The sequence below is a fragment of the Eleginops maclovinus genome, chromosome 3 (assembly GCF_036324505.1).
Source record: "Eleginops maclovinus isolate JMC-PN-2008 ecotype Puerto Natales chromosome 3, JC_Emac_rtc_rv5, whole genome shotgun sequence".
In the NCBI taxonomy this organism is placed as follows: domain Eukaryota; kingdom Metazoa; phylum Chordata; class Actinopteri; order Perciformes; family Eleginopidae; genus Eleginops; species Eleginops maclovinus.
The window spans coordinates 5,312,405-5,328,038 of NC_086351.1; the positions used below are offsets into that span (position 1 = coordinate 5,312,405).

Sequence of the window (15,634 nt, forward strand, 5' to 3'; positions counted from 1 at the left end):
TGATCACGCTACATCGCTTGGCCTATCTGTGCTGCAGGGAATTTGATGCGCTCAGTAGTCGACTCGACTCAGTAGCCGAGTGACTGTCGTGATCAGGGCCGGTTCTTCCTACAGGCCATCAAGGCGACCGCCTAGGGCGCCAAATTGGCGCTGTGTTGTCCTCACTGCAGTCTAGCAACTGTAGCTATGTACAACTAGCTAACTCTGATGCAAAATGACGACAAGTCGTAGTGAACGTTTACTTGCTGTTTACTGTGGCTTCTAACATCATCTTACATGACAGAGTGAAAACTATAACAAAGGAATAAAGTTTGACTGTTTTAGCATAAATGGAATATAGTTGTAAATATATGTAAATAAAACGTTGTACCTATGTGTTGTCTTTCCTTTTTAAACAGTATTTTAACATTAACTTATTAACATAACAATGAATTTGTACTTACGACATTGCTTCTAGTGCTAACAACCGATGTATTTGACGTGTACAGATTCTGTCTGTTTACTTTCCACTTTACAGGAAAATGGCCGTTTCTTACCCCAAACTCCGCGACAGCTTGTCAAAATAAAAGTCCCTTAAACATTTTGCCTTAATGGCAACACACTCCCCGCCTGGCCTCTGTGAGGTCACTATACAAACAAATTATGAATCAACTGAACTACACATCACTCTTTACTCAGAAGCAAAACCAGTTCTGTAACTGGTCTTAGGTAAGTTTTTGAATGTCCTTGATCTGTGGTCTTCAATTCCACATTACGGACTTTACCATCTTCTCCAGGAGTAGCCTTTGTGATTACCGCCAAAGGCCAGTTATTGCGGACAGCTTGGTTGTCTTTGAGAAGGACAACGTCTCCTTCTTTAGTCAGTAGGGGCTTGGACTGGGAATCGTAGGGTCGCCGGTTCAAGTCCCCAAACAGACATGAAATATGGAAAGTGGACTGCTACTTGGAGAGGTCCCAGTTCACCTCCTAGGCCCTGCTGTGGTGCCCTTGAGCAAGGCACCGGACACCTCCAATCCCCCCTCCCCATTGCTCCCCGGGCGCTGCGCAATAGCTGCCCACTGCTCCTAGGACTAGGATGGGTTAAATGCAGAGGACCAATTTCACTGTGTGTGCTCTGCTGTGTGCATGTATGTGACGATAAAGAGGGTTTCATCCTCCGATTCTATCGATTCTATCTATCTTCTTGCAGATTTTGGTGGGACTTAGTCCATTTTTTCCGGCTGTGCAAAGTTGACAAGTATACTTTTCTCCAACGGCTCCAGAACATGTTGGACAAGGCTTGTACTTGTCTCCACTGCTTGGTGAGGAGGTCTCTGTCCGTAAAGTCTCCTGGAGGAGGCGGGACGCCGATTTTCTGAGTTAATAGGAGGGATGCTGTGAGAATGAATGGATCCTCTGGGTCACTTGAAACCGGAACTAGTGGTCTTGCGTTCATAATTGCTGCCACTTCTGCCATTAATGTGCACAAGACTTTGTGTGTCAGGTGAGTGCCCTGTTCAAGAAGCATTGAATCCAGGATCCTTCGGGCTACTCCAATGAGACGTTCCCATGAACCACCCATATGCGAAGCATGTGGTGGGTTAAACACCCAGGAACACCCTTGTTGGTGTAGGTACCTCTGCACAGTGGTGCCTGGTTGGTCTGCATTGGTTGTTAATGTATCTGAGGACCACTTTGCTATCCATGTAGAACTTAGTGGAATCTAGCTTCAAGTCCAATTCATCCTGAATCAGTTCAGCCATTTCAACAGCCAAAACCGCTGCACAAAGCTTGAGTCTCGGTATGGTTGGCTCAGATTGAGGAGCAAGTTAGACTTCCCCATGACAAATCCAATGTCAACAATGTCTTCTTGGATGGTCTTCAAATAGGCTACAGCACCAATGGCCTTAGCAGAAGCATCACAGAACTCACAGAGTTCCACTTGTTCGGCCTTGATTAGAGAGATGCCTGTGTACATCCTCGGTATATGGAAATGCTTCAACTCTTGAAGGGAGTTTCGTCAAGCCTCCCACTTGCCTAATTTATCTTCAGGTAATGGGGTGTCCCACTCTGATGTCTCAGAATTCAGCTCTCTGAGAAGGGCTCTTCCTTGGATCGTGACCGGAGCCACAAAACCCAAGGGGTCCAAAACACTGTTCACCATGGAGAGAACTCCACGCAGGTGAATGGCTTACTGTCAGTTGACACAGAGAAGGTGAATGTGTCACTTGCTATCTCCCACAGGAGGCCTAAACTGCGTTGAGTTGGCGACTCATCTCCACTGAGGTCTACATCTTTCCTAGCTGCCACACAGTCTTCACTTGGGAAGGCCGCCAAGACAGCCTGACTGTTCGAAGCAAACTTGTGAAGCCTGAGGTTGGACCCAGCAAGTGAAGCCTAAGTCCTACGCAGCAAGTCAATGGCTTCAGCATCAGTTGGGAAAGAACAAAGACTGTCATCAACATAAAAGTGGCGCTCGACGAAGGTGACAGTGTCTGCTCCATGTCTTTGCACACCCTCTCTGATGGCTCTTCTAAGCCCGTAGATAGCCACTGCTGGAGATGGGCTATTTCCAAAAACATGGACCTTCATCCTGTAGTTTATGACTTCATTCGTCACATCATTGTCCTTGAACCATAGAAATCTCAGATAGTTCCTGTGCTTTTCCTCTACGAGGAAGCAGTAAAACATCTGCTGTATATCAGCCATGATAGCAACCTTTTCCTTTCGGAACCGCATAAGTACTCCGAGAAGGGAGTTGTTAAGATCAGGGCCAGTCAAGAGCACATCATTTAAGGAGATTCCGGAGTGTTGGGCACTCGAATCAAACACCACCCTGATTTGACCAGGTTTTTGTGGATGAAATACTGCAAAGCTTGGTAAGTACCAGCACTCTTTGTCTTCCCCTAGTCCTGGCGCCACCTCAGCATGGTCATTTTCCAGCAGTTTACCCATGAATGCCACATATTGATGTTCTACCTCTGGCCTCCTCCTCAGGTTGCGTTGAAGTGATTTAAACCGTCCAAGCGCTTGATCACGGTTGTTAGGCAACCGTTGTCTAGGCTGCCTGAACGGTAACGGAGCGACCCAACTGAGTGAATCATTTCTGTAGACTTCTTTGTCCATTATTCTCAAGAAGATCTCATCTTCAACTGAAGGTGCCAGCCTGTTGTCTTGTTCGGTGCGGTCAAATGCATTTTGCCCCAGCCGATCTCCTTTAGCCCTGCTGGGCCCTAAGACACCGTTCCTAGGCTCTTTGCCATGAATCTCTTCTCTGACATGCAAAAAGTTGAATGTCACCTGGAGTAACATTCACTACCTTTTCATCTACCCTGCACACAGTGCTTAAGACTATCGCTGCACGTTTAAGAGCTTTGATTAAATCTTTAATGCATCAAGATTTATAATCAATATATGATATACGTATATTATTCTGAAATGTACCACTCTACATAATGAGTACTTTTACTTGTAGTACTTAAGTGTATTTTGATGCTAATACTTTTGTACTTTTACTTGAGTAACATTTATGATAGCAGGATGTTTACCGTTTGGGACCGTATGGAAGCCCCTCTTTATTTGTTCACCTGCTGAGCAGAATGAAATGTGTTTGGTTGCTATAAGTAAAGGGGAACAGCCATAACCAGTGTGATTCTGGTGTGAGTATGACTATCCTAGAACAAGTTGTAAGGTGGGTGCCAAATTAGGCAGCTGCACATTTTGCTCTGTGGAGAACAGTGCAGATCTTCCCAGTGCAGATTTGGGTGTGAATTGATACTCTCAGTTCACACCCAAATGTAGTCGGATCACCTTCACTTCTACAAGAACGCGCTTTCCATTGCCAAATCCTCATATTACTCCAACCTCATCAGCACTGGTAACAACAGAGTTATTTTCTCCACAGTCAGTCACCTACTGTCCAGCAGTGGCTCAGTAAGTAGGGGCTTGGACTAGGAATTGTAGGGTCGCCAGTCCAAGTCCCCGAACAGACTTGAAATATGGAAAGTGGACTGCTACTTGGAGAGGTCCCAGTTCACCTCCTATGCCCTGCTGTGGTGCCCTTGAGCAAGGCACTGGACACCTCCAATCCCCCATCCCCATTGCTCCCCGGGCACTGCACAATAGCTGCCCACTGCTCCTAGTACTAGGATGGGTTAAATGCAGAGGACCAATTTCACTGTATGTGCTCTGCTGTGTGCATGTATGTGACTAATAAAGAGGGTTTCATCCTCCGATTCTATCTATCTATCTATCTATCTATCTATCTATCTATCTATCTATCTATCTATCTATCTATCTATCTATCTATCTATCTATCTATCTATCTATCTATCTATCTATCTATCTATCTATCTATCTATCTATCTATCTATCTATCTATCTATCTATCTATCTATCTATCTATCTATCTATCTATCTATCTATCTATCTATCTATCTATCTATCTATCTATCTATCTACTTCGGCCTCCTCAAACCCTCCCCCCAGATATCTCCATTGACCAATGCACTGACTTTTTGCAATTTTTTCACTCCAAAATTAACACCATCCACCTACAGCTGGCCTCAGCATGCACTTCCTCAAGTGATCCACCCTGGATGGTTACCACTGGCCCACCACTCATCAGCTCCCTCTCCATCTTCACCCAAACATTGGAATACAGCATCTCAGAGCTCATCCGTAAAGCCAAAACCACCACCTGTCAGCTTGATCCTCTTCCTACCACCCTGGTGAAGGCTTGTCTACCAGCAATATCACCCGTGATTACTGACATAATTAACTCCTCCCTCACTTCTGGAATTGTACCCCCCACCCTCAAACTGGCTGCAATCACCCCCATCCTCAAAAAACCCGATGCTGACCCAGTCGAGCTAAACCACTACAGGCCCATCTCCAACCTACCCTTCATTTCCAATACCCTTGAGAAGGTGGTTGCCACACAGCTTCAGTCCCATCTTGATATAAACAACCTCCTTGAACCTTTTCAATCTGGTTTCCACCAAAAATACAGTACAGAAACAGCCCTGGTTAAAATCACCAACGACCTTCTCCATGCAAATGACTCTAGACTTCTCACCATCCTCCACCTCCTTGACCTCAGCACTGCATTCAACACCATTTCTCACCCACTAATCCTGGACTGCCTAGCTGGCATTGGGATCACTGGTCCATTTAACTTACTTCACCTTACACAATATTACAGTTCAGATAATACCGTTAGCAAATGTTTGTAATCCTGTGTGTTCTCCTTGTGTGTTTGTGTGTGTGTGTGTGTGTGTGTGTGTGTGTGTGTGTGTGTGTGTGTGTGTGTGTGTGTGTGTGTGTGTGTGTGTGTGTGTGTGTGTGTGTGTGTGCGTGCGTGTGTGTTGTGTTTGTGTGTGTGTGTGTGTGTTCTCCGGGTGTGTGTGTGTTCTCAGTGTGTGGTCAAATACTGTTTGGCTTTCTAGGGGAACCTCTATCCAAGTACATTTTTTCCTACCTTTATACCTACAGTATTAATTGCTCCTACAATCATATTCCACATTTTTACAAAATGTATGTTTATGGTGCTTTAGGTATTTTTGTTGACTACCTAAATAACCAATTAAATAAGAAAAAACCTTTATATTATCAAGGAGAGTTACATGTATTGTGTTTGGGGTCAATATGGAAATATTGCCATTCCAGTGTTAGATACTTAAGGCTTTCTGTTGCCCTTCTTTTGGACACTCCTGCTAAAATTAGCAACCTAATGTGGGTAGTTTTAGAATATATAGTATTCTCCCATCCCCTTTGTGAATTATGAGGGGTTCTCCCACTTTAGGTATTATATGTTATTAGATAACTAAAGCAGAAGGTGATATATTTGCATGTAATAGTCACCTCAATATCATCCTACACAATCAACACAACTGTGTTTAAAATGTTGACATGTTTATATGTTTTATACAACTAAAACAGCCGTGGGTCAAATTGACCCCAAGGAACACTGATGCGTACAAAGTCTGTACAGGACTTTGAAAACAGAGCATCATGTTAATTTTATGTTTACCTATTTGTCCTCACTGAAGGAGGAGAAAGTCAAATATTAAGCCAAAAAAAAAGCATAAATTAAACATTGAATGGGGTCAAATTGACCTCAATGATAACAGGTAATCTGTCAGGAAGATCTCATTTAAATGAGAGAAAATAAATAATTGATTTCGTTATACCGCTTAGAAGACTAGACCAAAAGCTCAAGAACTGAATTTATGTCATGCGTGCGCGTCCCCGCCCTCGCAAACACGGCTGCAGTCTTTGGCAAGCCTTCAATCTACGCCGGCCTCATTCCACACCCACATCCTGACGGAAACATCACACACTCACACATATAACCTGTGTTGTCTGCATCCCTGTTTATCATCAAGCAGGCCGCCAGCATGGACTCAACTAAGGCTTTCGTGAAATATCAGCTGGGCTTCCCTCAAATACTCCACTTGATCGCAGTGCTCTGTCTTGTTGCCGTCGTTTATAAGCTGACTATCTTGCTCGCTCGAAGAAGAGTTTTGATACAAAACATGAACCTTTTTCCAGGACCACCGTCGCACTGGCTCTTTGGACATGTGAAGGAGGTAATTTGAATCATGATTGCCTATTGTGACTCAGAAGCAAGAAGCAAGTAATAATAATAAGAAAAGAATCAGAAAGCCAAGTAGGCTCGTTACACATAGAGGAATTTGTCATGGTGTACGTTGCATTCATAAACAGAGAAAGAAGATAAAAGTAAGAAAAACAACCCAAATTTGAATAAAAACTATTTTTTTACAGTTAAGATATAGAAAACTATTTACGTTAAGATATAGAAAACTATTTACGTTAAGATATAGAAAACTATTTACGTTAAGATATAGAAAACTATTTACATAATATACCCAAAAACTATACAGTATGCTATATTTTTTTTAAAGTGCTGTTTTGTTATGGAAAGTGAAAAACTGTCTAGATACTAAGAGAGGTGTACTCTACACATTTGCAATATATTTGGAGGGTTCTGCAGAAGTGGCAATACTTCAACGATATAAAAATACACTATGTTCAAGTAAACCTACTTGTACACATGGACTTTTTAGATCATAGCAGAGTTGTAACAAAAGTCAAAGTATGACTTTGAGGTCATAAATACCAAATACCTGACTGAACCCATTTTAGTATCTGGAATACAATGTATTTGATTTGGTAGTAGGGGAGACAAGGGACAGTTGCAACACTTGCATTTCTCTCAGTTGATCAATGTGTTTTCTAACAACCAATGCCATTTAAAGATGATTAAATGTGTCATATAATTTGTTTATTTGCTTGGGACTAGTTGTTTCAATAGCAGATGTGGAATATGTCTTCCTGCTGGTGGGATGGGCTAACTGAGCATGAACAGAAGCCTATAGGTGTCATCACTCTAGCATGTTTCTAATCAGAGGAATAAGAATGAATGCAACCGTTACCCCTTGCAGCATCCCCAGTCTCACCATGTGCCAAAATACTCAGATTTTCAAAAAGAAAAGCCTGAGAACACTGAGAAAAAAAGGAAATTCAAAGTGTATTCTTATTTTATTGTTGTTACTGGGGTTATTTAATTTTGGTTGTCCCTGATCTGAACTTTTTGACTTTTTAAGTAAATATTTGAATGCAAGGCTTAAACTTAGTAGTTGAGTATTAGTTTATAGAGCATCACAACTCAGGGGGTAACGTTGTCCTCTTCAGGCTACACCATGTTGGTTAAGCTTAACCTTTGTTGTTACTTTCTTTCAGTTTAAAATGGATGGGACAGACTTACAAAAGTCTTTGAAATGGGGACAGCAGTACCCTTATGCTTACCCACTGTGGTTCGGTCCCTTTGTTTGTTTCCTCAACATTCACCATCCAGACTATGTGAAAACCATATTGACATCTACAGGTGGGTGAGCCATTGTTTTAACTTTGCTGGAGTCATAAACCTTCAAACTGTAGCAGTTAAGTCAATTTATATTTTGGCAATGCTTTTACTACTTCCTATAAACTCATAATGGTTTATTATCTGCATTTCAACAAACAAAGTTCAATGTAACATAATCTTTAATTGTTTGTTTCTGACAGAGCCAAAAGATAACCTTGCATATAATTTTATTAAGGCTTGGATTGGTAAGACTGCTTTGATTTTCTTCTACAGCATAGTTTGGCTTACTGCAGAGTTTTTTATGTTAAGCTGCTTCACTCGCTGACACATGCTGTCTCTGTCCGTCTTCAGGTGAGGGCTTATTGGTGTCTAAAGGTCAGAAGTGGTTTCGCCACAGACGACTCTTGACCCCAGGGTTCCATTATGAAGTTTTGAAACCCTACTTAAATCTGATGTCAGACTCTGTTAAAACCATGCTGGTATGTTAATGATATGGTATGTTTTGTGACAAGTTGGATTTCACATATAGTACAAGGAATATGCTTTTGTGTATAGTGTGATAAGTAGTCAAATACCTTAATGTTGAAGTGATATTAAGATAATATGGGCTTAGGCTTTCTAGAAGCTGAAGCCACTTTTTGTTAAACTTGTTCAAGCCAAAGTGTGTTGGAGTTTTTCCCGCAGAGACCTCACATCTGTTCTTTCACTGTTTCCAGGACAAATGGGAAAGGTATGCAAACACCAATGAGTCCTTTGAATTGTTTAACCCTGTGAGCCTTATGACACTGGACACTATCCTGAAGTGTGCATTCAGCGACAACAGCAACTGCCAGACCGAGAGGCGAGTCCATACAAACGTTTTCCCGCCTTTCACTATTACAGGTTTTTGTTCTGAGTTGTTTACAGTTTTTGTCTATGTTCTTATTTCAGTGGAACAAATGAATACATCAAGGCAGTGTATGAGCTCACTGATTTGATTAAACTGCGGTTCAGGACGTTTCCATACCACAGTGACCTGATTTTCAACCTCAGCCCACATGGCTTCAGACAAAGAAAAGCATGCAAGGTGGCTCACAGTCATACAGGTACGATGTTGACACATATTAACATTAATGAATATCTGAAACTAAATTCAGCTTACCCATACATCAAAATTGTTTAGGCTATAAACTTTAGGTATATGGTTGCTGCATTTTAAGTGTTACTGGGCATATGCTGATTCATTATTCTCTTATTTTGAAGAGGAAGTCATACGAAAGAGGAAGGAAGCACTCAAGAAGGAGAATGATCTGGACTGCGTACAGAACAAGAGAAACATGGACTTTCTGGACATCCTTCTAGTAGCGAGAGTACGTTATATGCCGTTTATTGAATTCACAAAATTAGACACTTTTGATCAATGACATGACATCTGTGATAACCAGCATACTTAAAATCTGCAGCTGTCAAAGCAGTAATAAGCTAATACTGACACAATAAGCTAACCGGTGACACCTGTGTAAGTCAGTAACATCCTGGTTTTCCAATACAACTTCCAACAACAAAATATATAGCATTGTTTCAATTACTCCTTTCTGTCCAAACACAGTGTACCTGTAAAAGGAACCCACAGACGTTAGCTGTATCTGTGCCGATTCCAATAGGCCTACGAAACACCAACCAGACTGTCGGTGTCTTTTGTCTTTGCATTTTGGATGGTCTTTAATCACAGGTTTTTGGAGAAGTAGTGTCACATTAACAAATAATATGTTGATTACTCATTTTATTTAAGGATGAGAACAAACAGGGTCTGTCAGATGAAGATATTCGAGCAGAAGTGGACACCTTCATGTTTGAGGGCCATGACACCACAGCCAGTGCCATGTCCTTCATCCTCTACTCTCTGGCCTGCCACCCAGAATACCAGCAGAGGTGCAGAGATGAGGTCATTCAGGCCCTGGATGGAAAGGACACCATGGCGTGGTAGACTTACATTTTAAAAACAATGCAAATGTATGTCAGTACAGCCCATTTTTTGTTGCATACATTGAACTAACACTTGTCTATTTACTTTTAAGGGAGGATCTCAGTAACATTCCATACACTACAATGTTCATCAAAGAGTCCCTCCGGCTTTACCCTCCTGTACCAGTAATATCTAGAATCACCACCAAACCCATTACCTTTTTTGATGGAAGGACTTTGCCTGAAGGTTTGTCTGTAATGGGTATTTGCAGTTTCATGTGAATAAAACAACATGCAGTTGCCTGCATTAAACCTTTATACCCTGTGGTATGAAAGATAAATATTAACATGTTAAACTTGGAACACATTTCTTTTTATTGAGTCAAGCTTGTACAAGTGAACCCGTTAAATTACAGCAGCAGGTTTGCAAAATTGTCTCAAACTGTTTTTCCCTGCACAATCTTAATGCTAAATAAATGTTTTTCTCTTATTTTAAGGAACTCTTATTGGAACAACTGTGATTGGGCTTCACAGGAATGCAACTGTCTGGGAAAACCCTGAAGTAAGTAAAGATGATATAAGAAAATATTTCCCCAACAAATAGCATTTCAGAAAAACATGACATTTCACAAAGTAAAAGGATTCCTCGTCGCTGATTGGTTGCACTGTCTGTCAATCTGCAACAATATTAAAAAACCCACCCACATTTCCCATCATGTCTAATGCTGACTGATGGTTATGTTTGCACAGTAGTTCAAACACAACAGTTTTTCGAGATGTCATAATACCACAGACTGACTCCTAGGAGTTAGCGTGGTTTATTCACTCACTGTATATGTGCTAGAGCATAAAATCATAAATGTTTTTTGGAGAAATTAAGAAAAAGTGGGGTTTTTCCATCTTGTGTCAACACAGGTCTTTGACCCACTGCGTTTTCTACCGGAGAATGTTTCCAAGCGGCCTCCTCATGCATTCGTGCCCTTCTCTGCTGGGCCAAGGTTTGTCCTCATATTGTACCATGTGACTAGCTTACCAAAATTAGGGCAGCTAAGTTTGGAATTTACAACACGTTACAATACAACAGCCCTGCAGTCAAAGCATATATGGCGAGCACAGGTTTCCAATTCCTTATTTGCATTTATTGTAGAACTTGATATTTTTCTTACAAACTGTGACAATAAATGCATGGCTCATAGAGAACAAAAAAAACAACAACACTTCTCCCAAAGAACTGATAATGAGCTTCTTCATATCTGCATGTTTACTGAAAGGCTGTTGACATATCTTTTTGTCAAACCTATTCCAATCTTCAAAGGTTCAAAGGTTTTATTTGTCATATGCACAGCAGATACAGTGTATATGTTGGCAATGAAAATCCTATATCCCAGGCTCCTCCAACAACTCAACATACACAGTGCAAATAAGATAAATAAAATAGTGCAAAAATTAGAAAAGAAAATATATACATTAACCACACTAAGGATGTAAAGATGTAAAATATATACATATGTAGAATAAATTCAAATTTATTGAAATATACTGTACAGTCATTTACAGTGGTATGCAAAAGTTTGGGCACCCCTTAGGAAAACCACTGCATCAGTTTGTCACTTGCTGAGCTTTTGAAGCAGCAACTTCATTTTAACATATGTTATACCTTATGGTAACAGAAACATCTCAGTAGTGAAATAACTTTTATTGGTCAAACAGAAACATGTTTATGTGCATTCAAACAAAAATAGGCATGTGCATAAATTTGGGCACCCCTAAGAAATAATTCCATTAATATTTAGTATTGCCTCCTTTTGCTGCAATAACGGCCTGTAGACGCCTCCTGTAGCCACAGACAAGTCCCTTAAGCCTGGCAGGTGGTATTTTGGCCCATTCTTCCACACAAAACGTCTCCAGTTCAGTCAGGTTTCTTGGCCTCCGTGCATGGACAGCCTTCTTCAAATAAATCCATACATTTTCAATGATGTTAAGGTCTGGGGACTGGGATGGCCATTCCAGAACATTGTACCTGTGCTTCTGCATGAATTCCTTGGTGGATTTTGATCGGTGCTTAGGATCATTGTCCTGCTGAAAAATCCAACCCCGGCGTAGCTTCAACTTTGTGACTGACTCTAGAACATTCTTGTCAAGAATCTCCTGGTACTGTAAGGAATTCATGTGGCCCTCAACTTTAACAAGTTTTCCAGTACCTGTGCTAGCCACACAGCCCCATAACATGATAGATCCTCCACCAAATTTTACAGTGGGCAACAAGTTCTTTTCATTGAATGCAGTGTGTTTTTTTCGCCATGCATACCTGTTCATGTTATGACCAAATAACTCAATCTTGGTCTCATCTGACCACAGTATTTTGTTCCAAAATGCTTCTGGCTTGTCCAGATGTGCTTTTGCATACCTCATGCGACTCTTCTTGTGATTAACACTCAGGAAAGGCTTTTTGCACATCACCCTTCCAATGAGCTCTTCCTGGTGCAAAGTACGCTGGATTGTGGAACGGTGAACAACTACACCATCAGCAGCCAGATGTTGTTGTAGTTCTCTGGAGGTGGTCTGTGGCTTCTCTGTGAACATTTTCACCATCCTTCGCCTGTGCCTTTCCCCTATTTTTGTCGGCCTACCACATCTTTCCTTCACACGGACTGTTCCTGTGGCCTTCCATTTCACAACTACGTTTCTGACTGTGGAGACAGACAGTTTAAACCTGTCAGATAATTTTTTGTACCCTTCTCCTAATTTATAATGTTGGATTATCTTAGCTTTCAGGTCAGTGGAGAGTTGTTTTGAGGTCCCCATCTTGCCACTCCCTAAGAAAGAACCTAGGCCAGGCACAGCCAGCTATTACCTATGTTAAATAGCCTTTTTCATGATTGGTTCCACCTGTCTTTGTAATTGAAGGTCTAATGAGCTAATCAAAGCAATTTTGTGCAGCAACCTGTCAGCTATAAATCCGTACAGGTGTTGAAATGAATGCTATTTATAAGGGTGCCCAAACTTTTGCACATCCCATTTTTTGCATTTTATTTTATTATAATAAAACTATGTAATGCTACCCTAAGAATTTTGGTCTGGAAAACACTAAAACGTCTACATCTTTGTAGGAAAACAAATGTTGTTGCTGTGATCTTCTATTATAAAGGAAAAGCAAATTGTCATGAAATCTCAGAGGGGTGCCCAAACTTTTGCATACCACTGTAAGTACTTTATACTGTTGTATGAGGAGGTATAGACTGATGCATATATTACGTATAAAAAGATATTTATGGCAGATATGTATAATATATAGATATGTGTACTATAAACAGATGTGAGTAGACATTCACAGAGCTCAGGAGTTCAGCAGTCTTATAGCCTGTGGTATAAAACTGTCCCTGAGTCTGGTAGTCTTGGTCCGGATGCTGCGGTACCGTCTGCCAGGCGGCAGCAGACAGAACAGATTGTTGCTGGGGTGATGGGGGTCCTTTAATATCCTACCGGCCTTCTTCCTACACCGCTGGGTGTAGAGGTCCTCCATGGATGGCAGCTCCGTCCTGGTGATGTGCTGAGCAGTTTTCACCACCCTCTGTAGAGTCTTACGGTTGAGGGCGGTGCAACTGCCATACCAGGCGGTGATGCAGCCAGTCAGGATACTCTCGATGGTGCACCTGTAGAAGTTGCAGAGTATCCTGAAGTCCATGTTGAACTTCCGCAGCCTGCGGAGGAAGAAGAGCCGCTGTCGAGCTGTCTTGGATATAACCCTGGTGTGATATGTCCATGTCAGGTCCTCACTGATGTTTACCCCGAGGAACCTGAAGCTGCTGACTCTTTCCACAGGAGTCCCGTCGATGGTGATGGGTGTGTGTGCCTCTCTCTGCCTCTTCCTGTAGTCCACAATCAGTTCCTTTGTTTTGCTGACGTTGAGATGGAGGTTGTTGTCCTAGCACCAAGATGTCAGGGCTTTGACCTCCTCTCTGTATGCCATCTCGTCGCCGTCTGTGATCAGGCCGATGACGGTCGTGTCGTCAGCAAACTTGATGATGGTGTTGGAGCTGTGTGTGGCCACGCAGTCGTGCGTGAACAGGGAGTAGAGGAGAGGGCTGAGCACACAACCCTGAGGGGCTCCGGTGTTGAGGGTCAAGGTGGAGGATGTTATGTTCCCCATCCACATTGCCTGGGATCTGCCCGTCAGGAAGCTCAGGATCCAGTCACTGAGGGCGCTGTTGAGCCCGAGGTCCCTGAGCTTAATGATGAGCTTGGAGGGCACAATGGTGTTGAATGCTGAACTGTAGTCAATGAACAGCATTCTCACATAAGTGTTCGTCCGGTCCAGGTGGGAGAGGGCAGTGTGGATGGTGAGGGAGATGGCATCATCCGTGGACCTGTTTGCTCTGTAGGCAAACTGCAGGGGGTCCAGTGAGTCAGGGAGGGAGGAGGTGATAAAGGGTTTGACTAACCGCTCAAAGCACTTCATGATGATGGAGGTGAGTGCAACTGGGCGGTAGTCATTGAGGCAGATGGTTTTTGTCTTTTTGGGGACAGGGACAATGATGGACTCTTTAAAACATGTGGGGACTACAGACTGGAGCAGTGACCCATTGAAAATGTCTGTGAAAACATTTGCCAGCTGAACTGCACACACCTTGAGAGCACGGCCAGGGATGCCATTAGGTCCAGGAGCCCTGTGTGTGTTGATCCTTTTCAGAGATCTATACACATCTGCACTGGTTAAAACCAGTGAGCAGGGATCCTGGGCCTTCTGTGCCTCCACAGCCGGGGGCCTCTCAAATCGTGCATAAAATTTGTTCAGTTCATCTGGGAGAGCGGCAGACACTTCCTCAGCACCATTCGTTGTCCTTTTGTAGTCTGTTATTGTTTTTGTCCAGACCACAATCTTATGTCAATCAATATTTAATAAAGTATATCATTTGGTATTGACTGCTGATCTGACTACCATAACCTTAAGTGCAGTCTTCATATGATGTTACTTTAAAGCTTCGCTTGTCACCATATTCCTCACATTGGTGCTGTTTTCCTCTCTCAGAAACTGCATTGGTCAGAACTTTGCCATGAACGAGCTGAAAGTGGCAACAGCGCTGACACTGAAGCGATATCAGCTGATTGAGGACCCGACGCATAAACCAAAACTACTTCCTAGACTGGTGCTTCGTTCAATTAATGGTATCTACATCAAAATAAAACCTGTAGACCCATAAGTGAAATTGGAAATAACTGTAAGAAAATAACTTGGGAAGTGCATTGATCATGAGGAAACATTCTCTATGACTTGACGAAACCTTTAAACTAACAAAGAATCATGAACAGATAATAATGAAGTGATTAATTGTTTAGTATTTTATCAAGTGTCTAATGATTATTTACACCGGAACCTGTTTAATGAGACATTTATCGCACTTCACAAATGAAAAAGGAATATATTTATATTTGTGATCATTAAAATGGGAAACATAATTAACTGTTTCGTTTCATCATTTATAAATGCATTAATTCCTATCTCAAATGCTTTAGCTGAGCATTGTAGAGAGTCTATAGAGTGTGTTCGCTTGTCATTTCGTTCATTAAAAAGGTACTGAACTTTAACAGGTCCCAAGGCCCTCGTTGTTGCATCTAGTAAATGTTTTACTCAGAAAACAGGCTTTGTTTAACTTGGCTCTAATTTTGTGCTGTCTGGGGTTTGGGTCACCATATGATTAGCTGTATCTGTTAATGTGCTGCTATTCCTACTCGGAAATAATATGTTACTACTTAAAACAATCAAAATAACCAAGAATGAAGAAATCTGACGTTGACTTTAATAAAATGTTTTATGTCCGTAAA

General features: G+C 41.9%; 1 protein-coding gene across 1 annotated transcript; it reads left to right on the forward strand.

Annotated features, from left to right (window-relative positions):
• Window positions 1-6,353: 6,353 nt before the first annotated feature.
• LOC134861902 (cytochrome P450 4B1) lies at window positions 6,354-15,397 on the forward strand. Its single transcript, XM_063879497.1, has 12 exons — window positions 6,354-6,569; window positions 7,744-7,888; window positions 8,068-8,112; window positions 8,219-8,346; window positions 8,584-8,708; window positions 8,798-8,952; window positions 9,110-9,216; window positions 9,639-9,829; window positions 9,925-10,058; window positions 10,309-10,373; window positions 10,727-10,809; window positions 14,841-15,397. Exons 1-12 carry the CDS (start codon window positions 6,378-6,380, stop codon window positions 15,010-15,012), a joined length of 1,542 nt encoding a protein of 513 aa, XP_063735567.1. The 5' UTR covers window positions 6,354-6,377; the 3' UTR covers window positions 15,013-15,397.
• The last annotated feature ends 237 nt before the right edge of the window (window positions 15,398-15,634 follow it).

Bases quoted from the DNA above. Each gene is read 5' to 3' on its own strand.
- LOC134861902 (XM_063879497.1), top strand. From the start codon at position 6,378: ATGGACTCAACTAAGGCTTTCGTGAAATATCAGCTGGGCTTCCCTCAA. The intron at 9,830-9,924 runs GTAGACTTACAT...TTTACTTTTAAG, and splicing joins GGAAAGGACACCATGGCGTG to GGAGGATCTCAGTAACATTC. The intron at 10,059-10,308 runs GTTTGTCTGTAA...TCTTATTTTAAG, and splicing joins TGGAAGGACTTTGCCTGAAG to GAACTCTTATTGGAACAACT.